The sequence below is a fragment of the Elgaria multicarinata genome, chromosome 10, assembly GCF_023053635.1.
Source record: "Elgaria multicarinata webbii isolate HBS135686 ecotype San Diego chromosome 10, rElgMul1.1.pri, whole genome shotgun sequence".
Classification (NCBI taxonomy): Eukaryota; Metazoa; Chordata; class Lepidosauria; order Squamata; family Anguidae; genus Elgaria; species Elgaria multicarinata.
In genome coordinates this window covers 770,083-788,268 of record NC_086180.1, presented here as the reverse complement: position 1 = coordinate 788,268, position 18,186 = coordinate 770,083, and the positions used below count along the sequence as shown (strand labels likewise).

The following is an 18,186-nucleotide window of genomic DNA, read 5'->3' as shown; positions in this document are numbered from 1 at the left end:
TAAGGGATAGCCCCTAATCAAAGGATTTTAGGTATATTAAAAAACAGACCATAAAATTTGTGATATTACCACACAAAAATGTCAATGATTTAGTTAGGAATATAAAGATGAATTCAATTTTACTAACGTCTAGTTTACAATTGAACAAATTATGACATGTCTAGCAAATTATGGCATGAGAAATCCTGCTTTTTGTCCCGAACAATCCCTTCCACATCTGGTTCAATATTTCCTACTTTTAAACTCAAATCTGGATCAACATCGAGCAAATTTCCATGGTTGTTCTTCATATAACAAAATGTTTCTTCACAGATAAGTGGAACAAAAGGTAACTAGATGTTTCAAAGCTTTTTCATCTAACTTCTTATAATCAGGAAAAACCTTCACCCAGAATTGGTCCAGTCTATATCAACAAGTGCATCTCGCTCTTCCACAGACAGAGTTGTTAGTTGTACATCACCATATTCAAAAGGATTCCTTATCCATGAGTTTTCAGGATTATGTGCAGGGAAGTAATCTCTGAAGCTAGTCGCTAAATCACACAGGTGCTCAGTGATGTTACATTTTAATTCTGGTAGGAATTCATTGTCAGTGGACTCCAGAAATGAATGGTGAATATGTGAATGGTGCCACGGACCCCCTGGTGGGTTACGCAGACCACCAATTGGGAACCACTGACTTAGTGGATAAAGCGGCAGTTACAGGAACTCTGGGGAAAGTGACCACGTCATACTTGAATGCTTGATTATAAAGGAGGCAAAAACTGTGTAGCTGTGAATGAGCTGAGATTAGTGAGGAATGCTAAAAGCAATAAAAAGGCTTTCTTCAGATATGTGAGTAGTAAAAGACAGAGGAAAGAAATGGTGGTTCAACTGCTTAATGAGGATGACAAATTGATAACAGATGACAAAGAAAAGGCTGAAGTGCTCAATTCCTACTTTGCCTCAGTCTTCTCCCAAAAGCAGGTCTATGACCCCCCTAGAAAAAGTAAAGCAGAAGTTGAGGGGGCAGGATTGCAGTTTGAGATTGATAAAGAAATGGTCAAAGAACACCTAATTTCCTTGAATGAGTTCAAATCTCCAGGGCCCGATGAACTGCATCCAAGAGTAATGAAGGAGCTAGCAGAAGAACTCTCAGAACCTTTGTCTATTATCTTTGCAAAATCATGGAAGACGGGTGAGGTGCCGGACGACTGGAGGAGGGCTAACGTTGTCCCTATCTTCAAAAAGGGCAAAAAGGAGGAACCTGGGAACTACAGACCAGTCAGTCTGACATCCATCCCTGGGAAAATTCTGGAGCAGATTATAAAGAAGTCAATCTGTAAACACCTTGAAATCAATGCAGTGATTACTAGAAGCCAACATGGATTTGTCAAGAACAAATCCTGTCAGACTAATTTGATCTCATTTTTTGATCGGGTAACCTCATAGAGTAACCTCATAAACTTAGAGCCCTGTGTGGCGCAGAGTGGTAAGCGGCAGTTACTGCAGCCGAAACTCCCCACGGCCTGAGTTCGATCCCAGCGGAAGCTGGTTCTCAGGCAGCCGGCCCTGGTCGGAACTCAGCCTTCCATCCTTCCGAGGTCAGTAAAATTGAGTACCCAGCTAGCTGGGGGAAAGGCAATTGAGACTGGGGAAGGCAATGGCAAACCACCCTGTTACAAAGTCTGCCAGGAAAACGTCAGCGAAAGCAGGCGTCCGTCTAGGAGTCACCAATGACTCAAGTGCTTGCACAAGAGGTTCCTTTCCTTAACCTCATAGAATCATAGGATAGTAGAATTGGAAGGGGCCTATAAGGCCATCGAGTCCAACCCCCTGTTCAATGCAGGAATCCACCCTAAAGCATCCCTGACAGAGGGTTGTCCAGCTGCCTCTTGAAGGCCTCTAGTGTGGGAGAGCCCACAGCCTCCCTAGGTCACTGGTTCCATTGTTGTACTGCTCTGTCAGGAAGTGACAACCTTTCAAGTCCTTGAAGAGTGCTCCCATGTCTCCCCTCCATCTCCTCTTCTCCATGCTAAACATGCCCAGTTCTTTCAGTCTCTCCTCATAGGGCTTTGTTTCCAGACCCCTGCTTCTCGTCTCCACCGGGGGTGGGGGTGGGGGGTGGGGGGTGGGGGGGGTTGAGAGAGCATTTACGACACCCCTTGTGGGCAGGCGGCGAGGAAGGGGAGGCGGCCGTCTCACTTCCTGCCCCTTCCAAGGCCCGTGAGCTTCTCCAGAGCACCCCAGAGCTTGCGGCCAACCTCTGGATCTTGAGCCAGGGGCAAGGGTAGCGCCAGGCTGCAGTCGCTGTCAAAGTACTTGCCGGAGACGCCCTCGACCTCCTTGGAAACCGCACAATACAGTGTGCTGCTGGCTCCCGCTCTTGCACTCTGGGAAGGCAACGGGAAAAAGTCAACAAGGGGGTGTGGGGGAGGAGGGGGCTTGGCCCTTCCCAGAGCACGTCCCCTGGGGGTGGGGGCATGGGGGGTAGGGTTGCTGCTCTTATTGGCCTGCAGCTCACGGTCCAGGTGGGCTCTGCATTTGACCACGCAAAGAGCACCTTTCCATTGCAGGAGGCCCCTAGGCGCCCGGCGCGCCTGCCGTTCTACTGCGTGCGGAATCCATCCTGCCTCACCTTAAAAAAGATGCCAAGGACGTTGAAGAGCAGGCGAGCCCACCAGCTGAAATGGCGCATGATGTGCGTCTTGACAACCCCTGGATTCACAGCATTGACAGACACGCCTGCAAGAGAAGGTCACTGCAACTTTGGCAACTCCCGGGAAGCCGGCGCATGGGGGGGGGCATGGATTCGGTGGAGGGAGCATTTCCAGTGGGAGCCCACCTGCCTGTGCTTGCCAAATGCGAGTTCCACTTTCTGATAGGGCACCGTGAGAGATACCCGCGGGTTGAGGTGCAGAGAAAGAGGCCAAAGTAACGGAGGGAAAACTCAACCCCTGGGCATGTTGACTCTGGCCCTTCTTGGGGCCTGGGGAGCCAAGCAGTATACAGGGCAGCACCTGGGAATTTGAAGTGCCAACAGGAGAACCACCACCAAGTGGGCCCCCACTTTCTTCCTGTAAGAAAAGATGCCGTATTCAAAGCCCGAGAGATGGTGGCAAGAGCAGCAGCAGCTTGGCATCGCTGCCCGCACAGGAACGTCATGCGCCAATGCTCCTCTCTAAGGGCCCCCTCCCTCACGGCAGAGAGCGATGGCAACCAGGGGGAGGGCTTATTCTGTCGGGGCACACGCACACACACACGCTTTCAGGAAGGGAGTCTGAGGAACAAGAGCTTCAGGGCTTCACTGGACTCCGTGATAGTTTCAGCTCTCGCGCTCTCTCATTTTCACATCAGGGGCGGGGGGCGGGGGGGATGCTTTGCATGTGCTGTGACTTCACTCTTCTTTGGAACACAAGAGACAAGAACTTTGCTTTTAGATTTCATTCCTTTTGCTTGCCATACTTTTACCATGGGTTAGGTTTTTCTCTGCCTAGTTTTCTGCAGAAGCTCTGGGCACAGTTCTGATTCATCTTTTCTTGTGAGAAAGTCTATCCCTCCCCTATTAGAATTGTTCCTTGTGATTTTTAAACAGAGCTGACTTTTTCTGTGTTGGATTTCTGCCGTTCAGACATCGACTTAGGTCTCATAGGTTTTCCTTACATGTATTCGTTTGTAATGATCAAAGTTCACTACCCAATTTTTAAACGTGCTCCTCTATTTCTACCTATATTAATTTTTGTATCATGCCTTCATTCCATAAACCCGATTCCCTGTTTATCTGCTTTCTAATTACATTGTTTAAGTTTATTGCACATGTAAATAGCTTCTGGACCTCTGGTTACATCTGCTCTTGCACTGTCTCAAATAAGGAGCCTCCTTTTCAGGTAGAGAGGTGTGCTCACCTGTACCCTGCAGCCTCCGGTCCAGCTCAGCAGTGAAGACAATGCCCATGAGCTTGGTGCTGTTGTAGGCCTGGTCCCGGGTCCTTGGCTGCTCCTCTCCAGTCAAGAACTTGAGGTTCACTTTCCCAGAACGATGCCGGAAGGAGGAGACGTTCACGATACGAGCAGGAGCTGAGGCCTTCATGGTGTCTGCGCGGAGGCCGGAGGAATGGTGAGCAGAAGCGCTGGGACAGGGTGGCCCAGTGAGCAGAGGGCCAGGGGGCGGTTTCCCGTGGGGAGGTGAGAATGTGGGGGCGGGGAGGAGAGGGCTCCACCTCCCCCCACTGATCAGCAGGAAACAGGTGGGCAGAGGGGAAGAGGCAGGAGGCTGCAGCGGAAGAAGGGGTTGCGCTGTTCCTCCCTCGGCCGCTCACTGCATTTCTGCAGTGGAGGAATGGGGTCAGTGGGTTGGGTCCTGCCCACATCTGGCTTTGCCCCTAGCCACCGTTGGCATGCAGTCCCCGAAATCTGCCCTCAAGTGGACGCAGCCCTCCAGCTGCAGAAAGGATCCCCCCAAAAGGTGGCTCACGCCCTTCAGTGCACACATTCACAAAAGGCTCCCCCCCTCTAGAATGGTTATTCTCTTTTCCTGACGCGGCTGGCTTGGCTCCAGCTGGATCCAGGCATGTTCGTGGAGAGAGCAGACTCATTTGGCTCCACGATCAGCCCAAGCCAAATGTGCCAGGCCCTCATGGCCTCAGGGCGGGCTGCCCACACGGAGGATGGGGCCGGAACCTCCATGAAGGATCCTCGAGGTCCAGCTGTGGGGCTGGGAGGGGAAGAGACGCAGGCCCTTACCCAGCAGTAAGTTGGTGAGAAGGAAGGCGCCCAGGATGTTGGTGGCAAAGAGCAGCTCCAAGCCCTCCACGGTCACGGTGTGTGGCAGGCCTGGAGAGGGGAGGAGGCAAAGCAGCTGCTGAGCAGGGGGCACCCTTCCTGCCTTCCTGTGCCCTGGTCACACGGGGCTGCCGGCCTCCAAGGGGCCTCTTGGCTGGGTCTCCCCCGCCTCCCAGCCCAGTGTCGAGCGTAAGCGTCGCCCCACTCTGTTCCATTGCTCCCTCCACTGGCCCGGGGGTGTCCCTCTTGGGGTTCACCTGGACGTACCCAAGGGCCTGCTGCACACTCCTCGTGCCGCTCCTCAGGGGACGAGAGCTCCCCGCGGCCAATGCCAGCGGCAAGAGCCGGAGAAGCGCCTGCATGCTGAATCAGACCCCAGGGGAGCCCGCGAGACCACTGTCCTGCCACTGGCAACCTCCAGTCATATGGGCCAGGTGGGCAGCAAACTGCCTGAGATTCGGGCGGGCGGGCGGGCTGCCCCAGCATGGCGCCTACAGGTCCTGTGGCTCTACTGCGACACCCGCCAGGCCAGGGGCAGCATCAAGGGTAGGCATGGCTGGGCCCCAGCTGAGGGCCAGCACCCTAGCAGGGGCCGCTGACAAGGGCCGCCCTCGGTGGTGGTGGTCCTCCTCCTCCTCCTCCTCCTCCTCCTCCTCCTCCTCCTGGCCACCTGCTTGTTCACCTGCCTCTTGCGTTGTCAGTTGGACTCAGCAATCAGTGCCTAATTGCTGTTGATTGTTGTTGGCATTTCAGTGACCTCATTCTGGTTCCTGACTTGGAGCTAAGCAGAAGCAGGGAAGAGCAGCTGGCCCAGCTCAAGTAGGAGCTATAAAAGTAAGCCAGATTCCCAGGGAGCGAGCGAACAGGGAGCGAGCTAACAGGAAGAGCAAACAGTAGTTTGACAGGGGGAGTGTAGGGGAAGAGGAGACCAAGGACAGGGGAAGAAGAGAAGCCTCAAGGAAACCCAGGAGGCTGCCAATTCAAAGAGGCCGTGTGCTTGCCATGTGCTCCTGAGTGCTGAGTGAGAGGTCGGTGTGAATAGTTGCTGCAGGAGCTGAAGGGGGAGTGGCCTGATTGTCAGTTGGGCTCAGCAATCAGTGCCTAATTGCTGTTGATTGTTGTTGATTGTTGTTGGCATTTCAGTGACCTCATTCTGGTTCCTGACTTGGAGCTAAGCAGAAGCAGGGAAGAGCAGCTGGCCCAGCTCAAGTAGGAGCTATAAAAGTAAGCCAGATTCCCAGGGAGCGAGCTAACAGGAAGAGCAAACAGGAGTTTGACAGGGGGAGTTCGGCAGGGGAGGTCAAGGGGGAGGCCTCTTAAAAAAATAAATAAAATAATAAAAAAATAATAAAAAATAAAAATAAAAAAGAGGTGGGGGGAAAAAAAAAGAAAAACATAAAGAGAAAAAACCCCCACAAAACCACCACCAAACAAAAGCAAAAAAAACCCAAAAGATTACTTTCCCTTAAGACATCCTCATATAGTTGTGTACCTTCAGAGAGGACACAACAAAGCAAAGGCAATTCTACTATAATCAAAAAGGAAAAAAACCAAAGCAGAAATCGACAATATGGATGGAAAGGAGTCCCTAGAGGTGGTGACCTGCAAAGGGTGTGCAATGTTCGTGTTTCTGCCTGAGCTCAACATGGCATATACCTGCAACAAGTGCAAGCTGGTGGCACTTTTGGAAGAAAAAGTGAGGGGACTTGAGCAGCGAGTGTCCACCCTCCAAGGAATAAGAGAAGTCGAGGAGTTCTTAGACCGAACGGTGGAACTGCAACAGCAACAAGAAGCACATGAGATTGAAGAACAACAGCCAGCTGAAGCCGAAGTGGAGTATGCTGAGGGGAGGAAAGCCAATGAAGAGGAAACTCCTTGGAAAAGAGTGACAGTTAGGAGAGGAGGAATTAGAGGGCGTTCTGCACCGGTGGGGCCATTGGAGTTAAGCAACCGCTTTCAGCTTCTGGAGAATGAGACTGAAGGACAGTTTGCAGAGGAGGAAGTACAGGAGACACCATGCAACAGTGACCAAGGGACAGAAGGTAGGTCAACCAAGAAGAAGAGAAGAGTAGTCGTTGTGGGAGACTCCCTGCTGCGTGGGATTGAAACCCAAGTATGTCGTGAAGACCCATGGACTCGCCAGGTGTGCTGTCTCCCTGGAGCACAGATTAGAGATGTGACTGAAAGGTTACCGAAGCTCATAAAGACAACGGACACATACCCCTTTCTTCTCATCCATGTGGGAACAAATGATGTCGCCAAGCAGAGCTACGAAGAAATCATTTCAGACTTTGAAGTTCTGGGAAGGAAACTGAAGAACTTTGGGGCCCAGGTAGTTTTCTCATCCATCCTCCCGGTTCTTGGAAGAGGATTAGAAAGGGAAAGAAAAATACTCCGGATGAACGACTGGCTTCGAAAGTGGTGCTGTCGTGAGAGTTTTGGATTCTGGGACCACGGGCTACGCTACTTGGAACATGGACTGCTGGCAAGGGATGGGTTGCACCTCACAAGGGCTGGAAAGAATGAGTTCGGCCACAGCATGAAGAACTTCATCAGGAGGGCTTTAAACTGAATCTTACAGGGGTGGGAGACGTAAATTTTGAGGCAACAATGGATGAAGGCCAATGCACCACAGTACAGAGAACAGCTCCAACAGTGTCCCAAAATAGTGTCTGCAACAAGGTAGGAACAAAGCCAGACTATAAAACACATGGTCTTCGATGTCTCTATACTAATGCCCAGAGCATGGGAAACAAACAGAATGAACTTGAACTCTTATTACATGAAGGCAAATACGACTTGATAGGTATAACTGAAACTTGGTGGGATGACTCCCATGACTGGAATATAGCAATTGAAGGATATAACTTGTTCAAAAAGAACAGAAGAAATAGAAAGGGAGGTGGAGTTGCACTATATGTTAAAAATACCTATCCCTGCACAGAAATACAGGCGGATGAGATTGGGAGCCCCGCCGAGAGCGTCTGGATTAAAATAAATGGGGCTAGGAATAAAAAGAATATGATCATCGGAGTCTACTACCGACCACCCAATCAAGGAGAAGACGAGGACGAAACTTTTGAGAAACAAATTACCAGTGTTTCAAGGAAGTGTGATGTAGTAGTAATGGGGGACTTCAATTACCCTGATATCTGTTGGGAGACCATTACTGCCAAAAGCGGCCCTTCCAAGAAATTCCTGACATGTATGGGTGATAACTTTCTCCTATGAGCCAACAGTGCGATATGGCTGCAAGAAAGGTAAATGCTATTTTGGGCTGCATTAATAGAAGTATAGCTTCCAAATCACGTGAGGTACTGGTTCCTCTCTATTCGGCCCTGGTTAGGCCTCATCTAGAGTATTGCGTCCAGTTCTGGGCTCCACAATTCAAGAAGGACGCAGACAAGCTGGAGCGTGTTCAGAAGAGGGCAACCAGGATGATCAGAGGTCTAGAAACAAAGCCCTATGAAGAGAGACTGAAAGAACTGGGCATGTTTAGCCTGGAGAAGAGAAGATTGAGGGGAGACATGATAGCAGTCTTCAAATACTTAAAAGGTTGTCACACAGAGGAGGGCCAGGATCTCTTCTCGATCCTCCCAGAATGCAGGACACGGAATAACGGGCTCAAGTTAAAGGAAGCCAGATTCCAGCTGGACATCAGGAAAAACTTCCTGACTGTTAGAGCAGTGCGACAATGGAATCAGCTACCTAGGGAGGTTGTGGGCTCTCCCACACTAGAGGCATTCAAGAGGCAGCTGGACAACCATCTGTCAGGGATGCTTTAGGGTGGATTCCTGCATTGAGCAGGGGGTTGGACTGGATGGCCTTGTAGGCCCCTTCCAACTCTGCTATTCTATGATTCTATGATTCTATGATGCTGGCCGTGCTGAGAAGGGAAAGCAGGGAATGCCCCCTCCCCGAGAAGGAGAGTGGCGGCAAGGGCAGGGAGAAGGGGGGCAGGGAGGGGCCCTTGCTCAAGCCCCCCCCCCAACCCAGGGCTGGCCCTGGCACCCACCCGTGAGGCTCTCTTGTTGCCAGGGCGGCTGAGCAAGCTGCAACGTGCAGCTCCGGACGGGGGACCCGGGCCACTTGCCGCCCCGGCTCGTGTGGGCACAGAAGCGCCCAGAGGGAACCCAGCTGGGGCCCCATCCTGAGCCCTGCTCGGCCGTCTCTGCGGCTGCCTTGCGAACATGATTTTTAAAAGGAAAGGGGGGACCCTTCCCACTGGCACCTGCTTGTATGTGTCTTCCTTGGTGAGGTGTGGGTGTGTGAGGGAGAGAACGGGTGGGTTTGGGGGTTCAGACCCCCCTCTCCGACTTGCACTCCTGAACTTGGGCGAGTTGTCTGTGTTTTGTGAAATGATTTGTTGCGGGGTGGGGGAGGGGATTGAGTGAACGGCCGTTTTGAGAGAGGAGCATTTTGTGAGGCTGTTCATCATGGCACTTCCTTGACGCATGTGCCCATAAGGCCCCAGGAGACTGGGAACCTCTGTGCCATCCCATAAGATTTTGTCCCCCATGGAAACGTGTGTCAGAATGAGCGTGTTCGTCTTTAAGATGCTGCAAGATCCTGAGTTGTTTGTGCTGTTTCTAACAGCCCCTGGACTGGCGCTCCTGGGGAGCCTGCAAGCCGCGGAGGGCTTCCGGGCAGAGGGCTGCTTGGGCCATCAGTCAGAAGACGTTTCCTCTTCTCTTCTCTTCCCACCACCACCACCACCGGCACTTTAATGGCGTCTTCAGGTTTAGAAAAAAAGATGGACGGAAATATGGGAGGGGGCTCCGTGTAGCAGCCGCTGCCCCTGGGTCCTCCGTAGGACGCGATGAATGAGGCTGGGCGCTGCTGGGAGCAAAGCCTCCCTGGAAGCCCCCAAGGTATGCAGCTGCCGGTCCTCCTCCATCGCTCGGCCCTGGCCAGGAGGAGCTGCGAACCCCCTGGCAGAGTCCAGTAGTTCAGGGCCATCCTGCTGTATGTGTGTTTCGGGTTTCCAGAGCTGGCAGGAAGCAAGCCAGGCAGCTCGGGTGGTGGCAACGGCCTGTGTGCCTGACTCCCAGTGGGCGGGCTTCCAGGCCAGGCCTTGGCCCCGCCTCAGTCATGGAACTTTATCTTGCCCTCTTCCACCCACAGCCCTCCTGCCACTTCTTCCACCTTCTTTCTTACCGCAAAAAGACCTGTGGAAGAAGAACAGCCCCAAGAGTTGCTTGGGGCCTTCTCCTCAGAAGTGCTCGGAGCCCTCTGCCTGGAAGCTTCAAAGTGCTGGTATTGACATTTAAAGCCCTAAACGGTTTGGGGGCAGGTTATTTGAAGGAACGCCTCCTCCCATATGTACCTGCCCGGACCCTAAGGTCATCCACAGTGGTCCTTCTCCATGAGCCCCTGCCAAAGGAAGTGAGGCAGGTGGCTACCAGGAGCAGGGCCTTCTCTGCTGTGGCACCACGGCTGTGGAACGAGCTCCCCAGAGAGGTCTGCCTGGCGCCTACACTGTACTCCTTTCGTTGCCAGCTGAAGACCTTTTTATTCTCTCAGTATTTTAACACTTAATTTTAACTTCAATTTAAATTTTACTGTTCTAACTCTGTAATCTTATATCAATTTTGCTATGTGGTTTTATCCTGGTTGTGCTTTTTATACTGTACTTTGTAATTGTGCTTTTAACATGTTGGTTGTTTTGTTATGGTTTTAATTTTTGTGAACTGCCCATAGAGCTTCGGCTATTGGGCGGTATAAAAATGTAATAAATACATAAATAAATAAGCTACCCGTGGCTTGTGGCTTGTTCGAGGCCACCCAGAGAGGCCCGGGCTGAATCGGGACTTGAGCCTCAGGCTCCGTGGGCCTCTTGGCCCCTCACAGGCCTGACTGCCTCGGGTTCCGCCCTCCTATCGGTTACCTGTAGCTCCTGCATTGTTGACCAGGATGTCCAGCTGTGTCTCCTCCTCCAGGAACCGCCTGGCAAAATCCTGCACGGATGCCATGGAGCTGGTATCCAGAATGCGGAGTTGCACGCGGGGGTTCCCTGTGGCCCGGCGGATCTCCTCCAGCACAGCCTGCCCTCTCTCTTTGCTGCGGCAGGCCAGGATGGTGTGTGCATTTCTGCGTGCCAAGTCGAGAGCAACATGCTTGCCGATCCCTGTGGGAAGCGTGTGAGTTGAGAACGGCTGCCTTCGTGGCCCGGGGGATGCAGCGTGGCACCAGCTCCGCCACTCTGGGCCATCAGTCTCAGAGCCACCATTGCCCCATACAAATGCCACCAGATTTCTCACCAGCGGAAAGGCTCGGGGTTTTTTTGCCGTTCTGGCTGGACACGTGGGTCTCCACCACAGACATCCCCCCCTTCAGTATTGGGCTGGGAATCAAATGGGACCTGGCAGCCAGAGGCTTCTTCTGCCATAGGCTGCATTTCCAAGGCGGTGCCCTGTTCAGTTGTGCAGCAGTGGTGGAAGATGGTGAAAGGGACGCAGCTGCTCCAGGGCACAAAGTCTGCAGGTCAACGCCGCCTTGCCCAGGCAGTCTGCAGTTCAAGCTGCCCAGAATATCAGTAAGCCAGTAGCTGGCCCATCCCACAGTTTTTATAATATCTCACTTACGTCTGCAGTACATGTGAGTACGGATAGTGACATGATCCGCCCCTTTCCCTCACTTCACATGTCAGAGAGCCAGCCAGTCTCAACCTCCTTTGTTAGAGTCCGTTACCCTGAACACCCATCCAATCTGAGAAATCCTAACTACGACGGCACCGACCTCATACAGAAGGCCTTGCCTAGCCTTCCCAAGCCTGAGGAAAGGGTAAAAACAACTCAATCTCTCCCCTATATGTGAGGGAACAAGCTAAAGTGGTTTGGCAAATAGGTTCTATTACTGAGGTATGGAACAGGAGGTGTATTTTTAGATGTTTTTACACTTTGTAATAGAGCAGGTAATATATCCAAGCTGACATGTGGTTTGTGGTAACAAAACACAAAGTAAAGTTTATTGAAATTTAACAAATCTTTAGTATTTCAATTCAGATCAACCCTGCATATTTTCATAGAATCATAGAATAGCAGAGTTGGAAGGGGCCTACAAGGCCATCGAGTCCAACCCCTTGCTCAATGCAGGAATCCATCCTAAAGCATCCACCCTAAAGCATCCACCCAAAAGCATCCCTGACAGATGGTTGTCCAGCTGCCTCTTGAATTACTCTAGTGTGGGAGATTTTTATATATTTTTATATTCAAAATAACAATCCCAAGTCCCTTAAAATTCTCACTCCTCACACCAAACACTCTCACGAAGCACAAGCCAGACTAAAACTCCCAGACTAAAACCAAAACTCCCACCAAACAAACAAAACTAACATTCACAATCCCCTCAGCCGACCTATTTATACTCCTCCCTCCCCCTCTCACCGCATCACTAGCCACACCCACTCAGTCAAACATTCCGCACTCACTAGACATACAAACCTCAGACATACGTAAGGGAGAGAAAGGTGGGTATCGCCACACTAACCAATTAAGAACTTGGCTCATTCCCTCCAATTCTGTGTCCCGTCCCCCCCGCCCCACCCCGCCCTGCCCTGCCCAAGAATCTGGGACAAACTTTCATCTGCAGAGATTCTCCATGACTGCAAGTCTTTTGGACCAGGACAGACTCATTGCTTTTGACCCAGGGGCCTTCTGCTGGGGAGGGGGAGGCCTCCTGGCACAGCCTCCCCTTTCCCACTCATCAAACCAACTGGGCCGCTGGGACCACATCCCGTGGCTCTGCTGCCACGCACAATCTGTGCTGAGCACTGGCTGTGAGGAAGGTTCAAGGGCTTGTAGCAGAGCTTACTTCAGACCGAAGGTTATTTAAAACCTGCCTTAAGGCTTTGCTTACATAGCAGAGTGGTACAGATCACATAAGATAGTATAGTTATATTTTGGAAGAATAGCTAAGAAGTTCAGAGATTAGTAGGCCTGATAAAAGATTGGTTCCGTGGGCCTAGTTTGAGCTAGAGTAAATTTCTGGAAGTACTTCTTTGGGTAGGATAGTCATTTTTACTTTAAAAAAGAGAGTTAAAGAAAAATGTTTGTGATTGCTGCACTTTTTAAAAAGTTATCAATCGCAGAGTGGAGAGAGGAAGCTAGGAGAAGTCAGGGACTTGTAAAGTTTCTCTGGCATTAGCAAAGATGTCAGCAATGATGCTCATAGGTCAGAGGCACTTGGATTAAGGGGTCTAGAGGGGCCTTTGTTGTTTATTCGTTCAGTCGCTTCCGACTCTTCATGACTTCATGGACCAGCCCACGCCAGAGCTTTCTGTCGGCCATTGCCACCCCTAGCTCCCCCAAGATCAAGTCTGTCACCTCCAGAATATCATCCATCCATCTTGCCCTTGGTCGGCCCCTCTTCCTTTTGCCTTCCACTTTACCTATTATTATTATTATTATTATTATTATTATTATTATTATTTATTTATTTATTTATTTATTTATTTATATAGCACCATCAATGTACATGGTGCTGTACAGAGTAAAACAGTAAATAGCAAGGCCCTGCCGCATAGGCTTAAAATCTAATAAAATCATAGTAAAACAGTAAGGAGGGGAAGAGAATGCCAACAGGCACAGGATAGGGTAAGCAGGCACAGGGTAGGGTAAAACTAACAGTATAAAGTGCGCACAACATCATGTTTTAAAAGCTTTAGGAAAAAGAAAAGTTTTTAGTTGCGCTTTAAAAGCTGCGATTGAACTTGTAGTTCTCAAATGTTCTGGAAGAGCATTCCAGGCGTAAGGGGCAGCAGAAGAAAATGGACGAAGCCGAGCAAGGGAAGTAGAGGCCCTTGGGCAGGCGAGAAACATGGCATCAGAGGAGCGAAGAGCACAAGCGGGGCAATAGTGTGAGATGAGAGAGGAGAGATAGGAAGGAGCTAGACCGTGAAAAGCTTTGAAGGTCAACAGGAGAAGTTTATATTGGATTCTGAAGTGAATTGGAAGCCAATGAAGAGATTTCAGAAGCGGAGTAACATGGTCAGAGCGGCGAGCCAAGAAGATGATCTTTGCGGCAGAGTGGTGAACAGAAACCAACGGACTGATGTGAGAAGAAGGAAGGCCAGAGAGAAGAAGGTTGCAGTAGTCCAACCGTGAAATAACCAGCGCATGAACAAGCGTCTTGGCAGAAGAGACAGACAAAAATGATCGAATCCTGGCAATATTATACAGGAAAAAACGACAAGATTTAGCTACTGCCTCAATATGAGGAATAAAGGAGAGCGAGGAGTCAAATATAAAGCCAAGGCTACGAGCTTCCTTGACCGGAGTAAGCGTAACATCATTGACAGTAAGAGAGAATGAGAGATGAGGAGAAGGTTTAGGAGGAAAAACAAGCAATTCAGTCTTTGCCATATTAAGTTTCAAACGACGATGAAGCAGCCAAGCTGAGATATCTGAAAGACATGCCGAGATACGATCGTGGACATCAGGAGAAAGTTCCGGAGATGACAGATATAGTTGTGTATCATCGGCGTACAGATGATATTGGAGGCCATGAGATTGAATAAGCTTGCCCAAGGGCAACATGTATAAGGAAAACAACAACGGGCCAAGCACTGAGCCTTGCGGAACCCCTACTGAAAGGGGAAAGGAGGAAGACGAGCTGCCATTAGCCAACACGCTGAAAGAGCGACCCGCTAGATAGGAGGCAAACCAGTTATAGACAGAGCCACAAAATCCAAGGTCATGAAGGGAATCTAAGAGAAGATCATGATCAACCGTGTCAAAGGCTGCAGTTAGATCAAGGAGAATAAGAACGGAATAATGGCCTTTAGACTTGGCAGTAAGGAGATCATTGGTGATCTTAGTAAGGGCTGTTTCAGTGGAATGCAGAGGACGGAATCCAGATTGAAAAGGATCCAAAGCAGAGTTACTAGAAAGAAAGTCAAGACAGCGAGAGTAGACCGCACGCTCCAGGATCTTTGAAACAAACGGCAATAAAGAGACAGGTATCTCAGCCTGGCTGCTTCATCGTTGTTTGAAACTTAACATGGCAAAGACTGAATTGCTTGTTTTTCCTCCTAAACCTTCTCCTCACCTCTCATTCTCTCTTACTGTCAACGATGTCACGCTTACTCCGGTCACGGAAGCTCGTAGTCTTGGCTTTATATTTGACTCCTTGCTCTCCTTTACTCCTCACATCGAGGCAGTAGCTAAATCCTGTCGTTTCTTCCTGTATAATATTGCCAGGATTCGACCATTTTTGTCTGTCTCTTCTGCCAAGACTCTCGTTCACGCGCTGGTTATCTCTCGGTTGGACTACTGCAACCTTCTTCTCTCTGGCCTTCCTTCGTCTCACATCAGTCCGCTGGTCTCTGTCCACCACTCTGCCGCTAAGATCATCTTCTTGGCTCGCCGCTTTGACCATGTCACTCCACTTCTGAAATCTCTTCATTGGCTTCCAACTCACTCCAGAATCCAATATAAACTTCTCCTGCTGACCTTCAAAGCTCTTCACGGTCTAGCTCCTTCCTATCTCTCCTCTCTCATCTCACACTATCGCCCCGCTCGTGCTCTCCGCTCCTCTGATGCCATGCTTCTCGCCTGCCCAAGGACCTCCACTTCCCTTACTCGGCTTCGTCCTTTTTCTTCTGCTGCCCCTTACGCCTGGAACGCTCTTCCAGAACACTTGAGAACTACAAACTCAATCACTGCTTTTAAAACTCAGCTAAAAACTTTTCTTTTCCCTATAGCCTTCAAATATTGAGTTTGTTCTGACTCTATACTGTTTAGCTTCACCCTACCCGGTGCCTGTTTACACTTCCCTGTGCCTGTTCGCATTCTCCTTCCCTCTTTATTGTTTACTACAACTTATTAGATTGTAAGCCTACGCGGCAGGGTCCTGCTATTTACTGTGTTATCTGTACAGCACCATGTACATTGATGGTGCTATATAAATAAATAAATAAATAAATAAATAAATAAATAATAATAATAATAATAGGTTGGTAGTTAGACAGAGATAGCCTATCAAGAGTAGGTTTCTTGAGAATGGGAGAGACTGTAGCATGTTTAAAAGCAGAAGGAAATGAACCAGAGGACAGAGAAAGATTAATAATATGTAGCAAGGAAGGGAGGATAGCAGGAATAAGATTAATAAAGACGCGAGAAGGAATCGGATCACGAGAACAAGTGGAAGGCTTCGAAGAGCGTAGTATTGTAGACAGTTCATCCGCTGAGACCGAAGGAAACGCAGAGAAATTTGCAGGAGGAACTGACAGATGAGGAACAGGAACTGGAAGAGGAGCAGAGCTGGCCAGATCAGAGCGGATAGTTTGGATTTTAGCATTGAAAAAAGAGGCAAAGTTATTAGCAGACAGAGAGGCGGGGAGAGATGGCGGATTAGGCTTCAGAAGAGAATTGAAGGACGCAAAGAGCCGCTGAGGATGCCTAGCATTTGACTGGATCAGCGTTGAGTAGTACTGCTGTTTGGCCAGTGAGATGGCAGAAGAGAAAGAGGAGAGAACAAATTTGTAGTGGACAAAGTCCGCCCAGTCCCTGGTCTTACGCCAAAGGCGTTCAGCTGCCCGGGAACAAGAGCGAAGGTAGCGGAGGGAAGAGGTGAGCCACGGTTGGGGTTGAGAAGGGCGGACTATCCGAGTTGTAGATGGATAGTCTCCAGGGCATCTTCTCCAGGGTATCCTCATTATGTGGCCAAAGTACTTCAGTTTATAATAACTAATCAGCAAGTTTAAAATGGAGCAGTTGTGAAATATGGTATTAAGTGTAATAACTGGCATGGAACTAAAGATATGACAGGAGGCCTCATCTGATGGACGAGGTTCCGGCCTGCTTTCCCGACTCTAAGAGAACATCTCTTGGGTGAGAGGCGGACAGAGCGTTTGCCGGCAAATTTGTTCTAAGTCTAACTCTTTTCTTTTTCAATGAAGTATTGAAAATACTTCTTCTCTCTGGCCTTCCTTCCTCTCACATCAGTCCGTTGGTTTCTGTCCACCACGCTGCCGCTAAGATCATCTTCTGACCATGTTACTCCACTTCTGAAATCTCTCCATTGGCTTCCAATTCACCTCAGAATCCAATATAAACTTCTCCTGTTGACCTTCAAAGCTTTTCACGGTCTAGCTCTGCCCTATCTCTCCTCTCTCATCTCACACTATTGCCCCGCTCGTGCTCTCCGCTCCTCTGTTGCCATGTTTCTCGCCTGCCCAAGGGCCTCTACTTCCCTTGCTCGGCTTCGTCCCTTCTCTTCTGCTGCCCTGTCATGCCCTGCATAGAGATGGAGTCAGGAGATGAGGAGGAGGTGGCAGAGGCTGGACCTAGTACCGAGAAGCCCAGCTCAGGTAGTGAGGAGGCTGGACTGGCAGAGACTGTGGCAGAGCCTCAGGGAGAAGAGCCAAGGCCAGCTGGGACCTCTGCTAGCTCTGAGGGCCTGATGCCAGCAAAGACTACGGAGGAGCTGCAGAGGTCTGAGGAGGAGGCGGAGAAGCCTGGTTTCAGCCAGTTGCGGGCGGAGAAGGCAACCAGACGCCGGTCTCGCCGCCTCCACCAGAAACACCAGGCAATTAGGGATCAGCTGAGAGGCCATGACTCAGCACTCTGACTAAGGATAAAAGTGCAGCTGTGAGCCATGCAAAGTGGTCAGAGATTATCTGAGCATTCTGGCAGAAGCCTTTGCTCTTGGATCTTGTGACCTTGTGCCTTGTTCCTGAACGCCTGGATTCTGATTCCTGTCTTGATTCCCGGACCCCGTGACCATGTCTGCCTACTCTGGATTCCTGCTTCGACCTTGGACCGGTTTGTGACTACGTCTTGCCTGTTGTTGCCCCTGACTCTGGACTGTGTTACTGGTTTGTCACTGACTGTTGGCTGTGTTTGAACTTGGACTGCATTATCGAATCTCCTCTTTGCCATGCTCCCTTGACTTTGGACTGGACATTGACTACTCTACAAGCCTGCTCCTTGAACTGTTCCTGTTCCTTGACTTTTGCAGTCAAACCCCCGTTTTCCCCTCCTTTCCCTGCACTGTTTAGCTTCTGTAAATAAACACCTTCGTTGCCTAGCTACCGGCTGGTTTTATCTTTCTTTGTCAAGCCATTTGGCGGCTTTCCCGGACATGCCCCTTACGCCTGGAATGCTCTCCCAGAACATCTGAGATCTACATGTTCAATCTCAGCTTTTAAAGCTCAGCTAAAAACTTTTCTTTTCCCTAAAGCTTTTAAAACTTGATGTTACTTGGACTTTAGACTATTAGTTATACTGTTAGTTTTTCCCTACCCTGTGCCTGTTTACCCTACCCAGTGCCTGTTTGCATTCTCTCCCCCTCCTTATTGCTTTACTATGACTTTATTAGAATGTAAGCCTATGCGGCAGGGACTTGCTATTTACTGATTTACTCTGTACAGCACCATGTACATTGATGGTGCTATATAAATAAATAAATAATAATAATAAAGTATG

The 18,186-nt window shown here is 49.8% G+C and overlaps 1 protein-coding gene across 2 annotated transcripts in view; it reads right to left on the bottom strand.

Annotated features, from left to right (window-relative positions):
- Window positions 1-2,123: 2,123 nt before the first annotated feature.
- Window positions 2,124-18,186, bottom strand: part of LOC134404881 (retinol dehydrogenase 13-like) — a 143,493-nt gene continuing 127,430 nt past the window's right edge. For both annotated transcript variants that reach the window (XM_063135854.1, XM_063135853.1), the window contains 5 exons: window positions 10,647-10,886; window positions 4,721-4,810; window positions 3,884-4,072; window positions 2,617-2,723; window positions 2,124-2,371 (listed from right to left, as the gene is read on the bottom strand). In XM_063135854.1, the coding sequence (XP_062991924.1) occupies window positions 2,180-2,371; window positions 2,617-2,723; window positions 3,884-4,072; window positions 4,721-4,810; window positions 10,647-10,886 (818 nt within the window). In that variant the 3' untranslated portion in view covers window positions 2,124-2,179. The remainder of the gene's footprint in view (window positions 2,372-2,616; window positions 2,724-3,883; window positions 4,073-4,720; window positions 4,811-10,646; window positions 10,887-18,186) is intronic.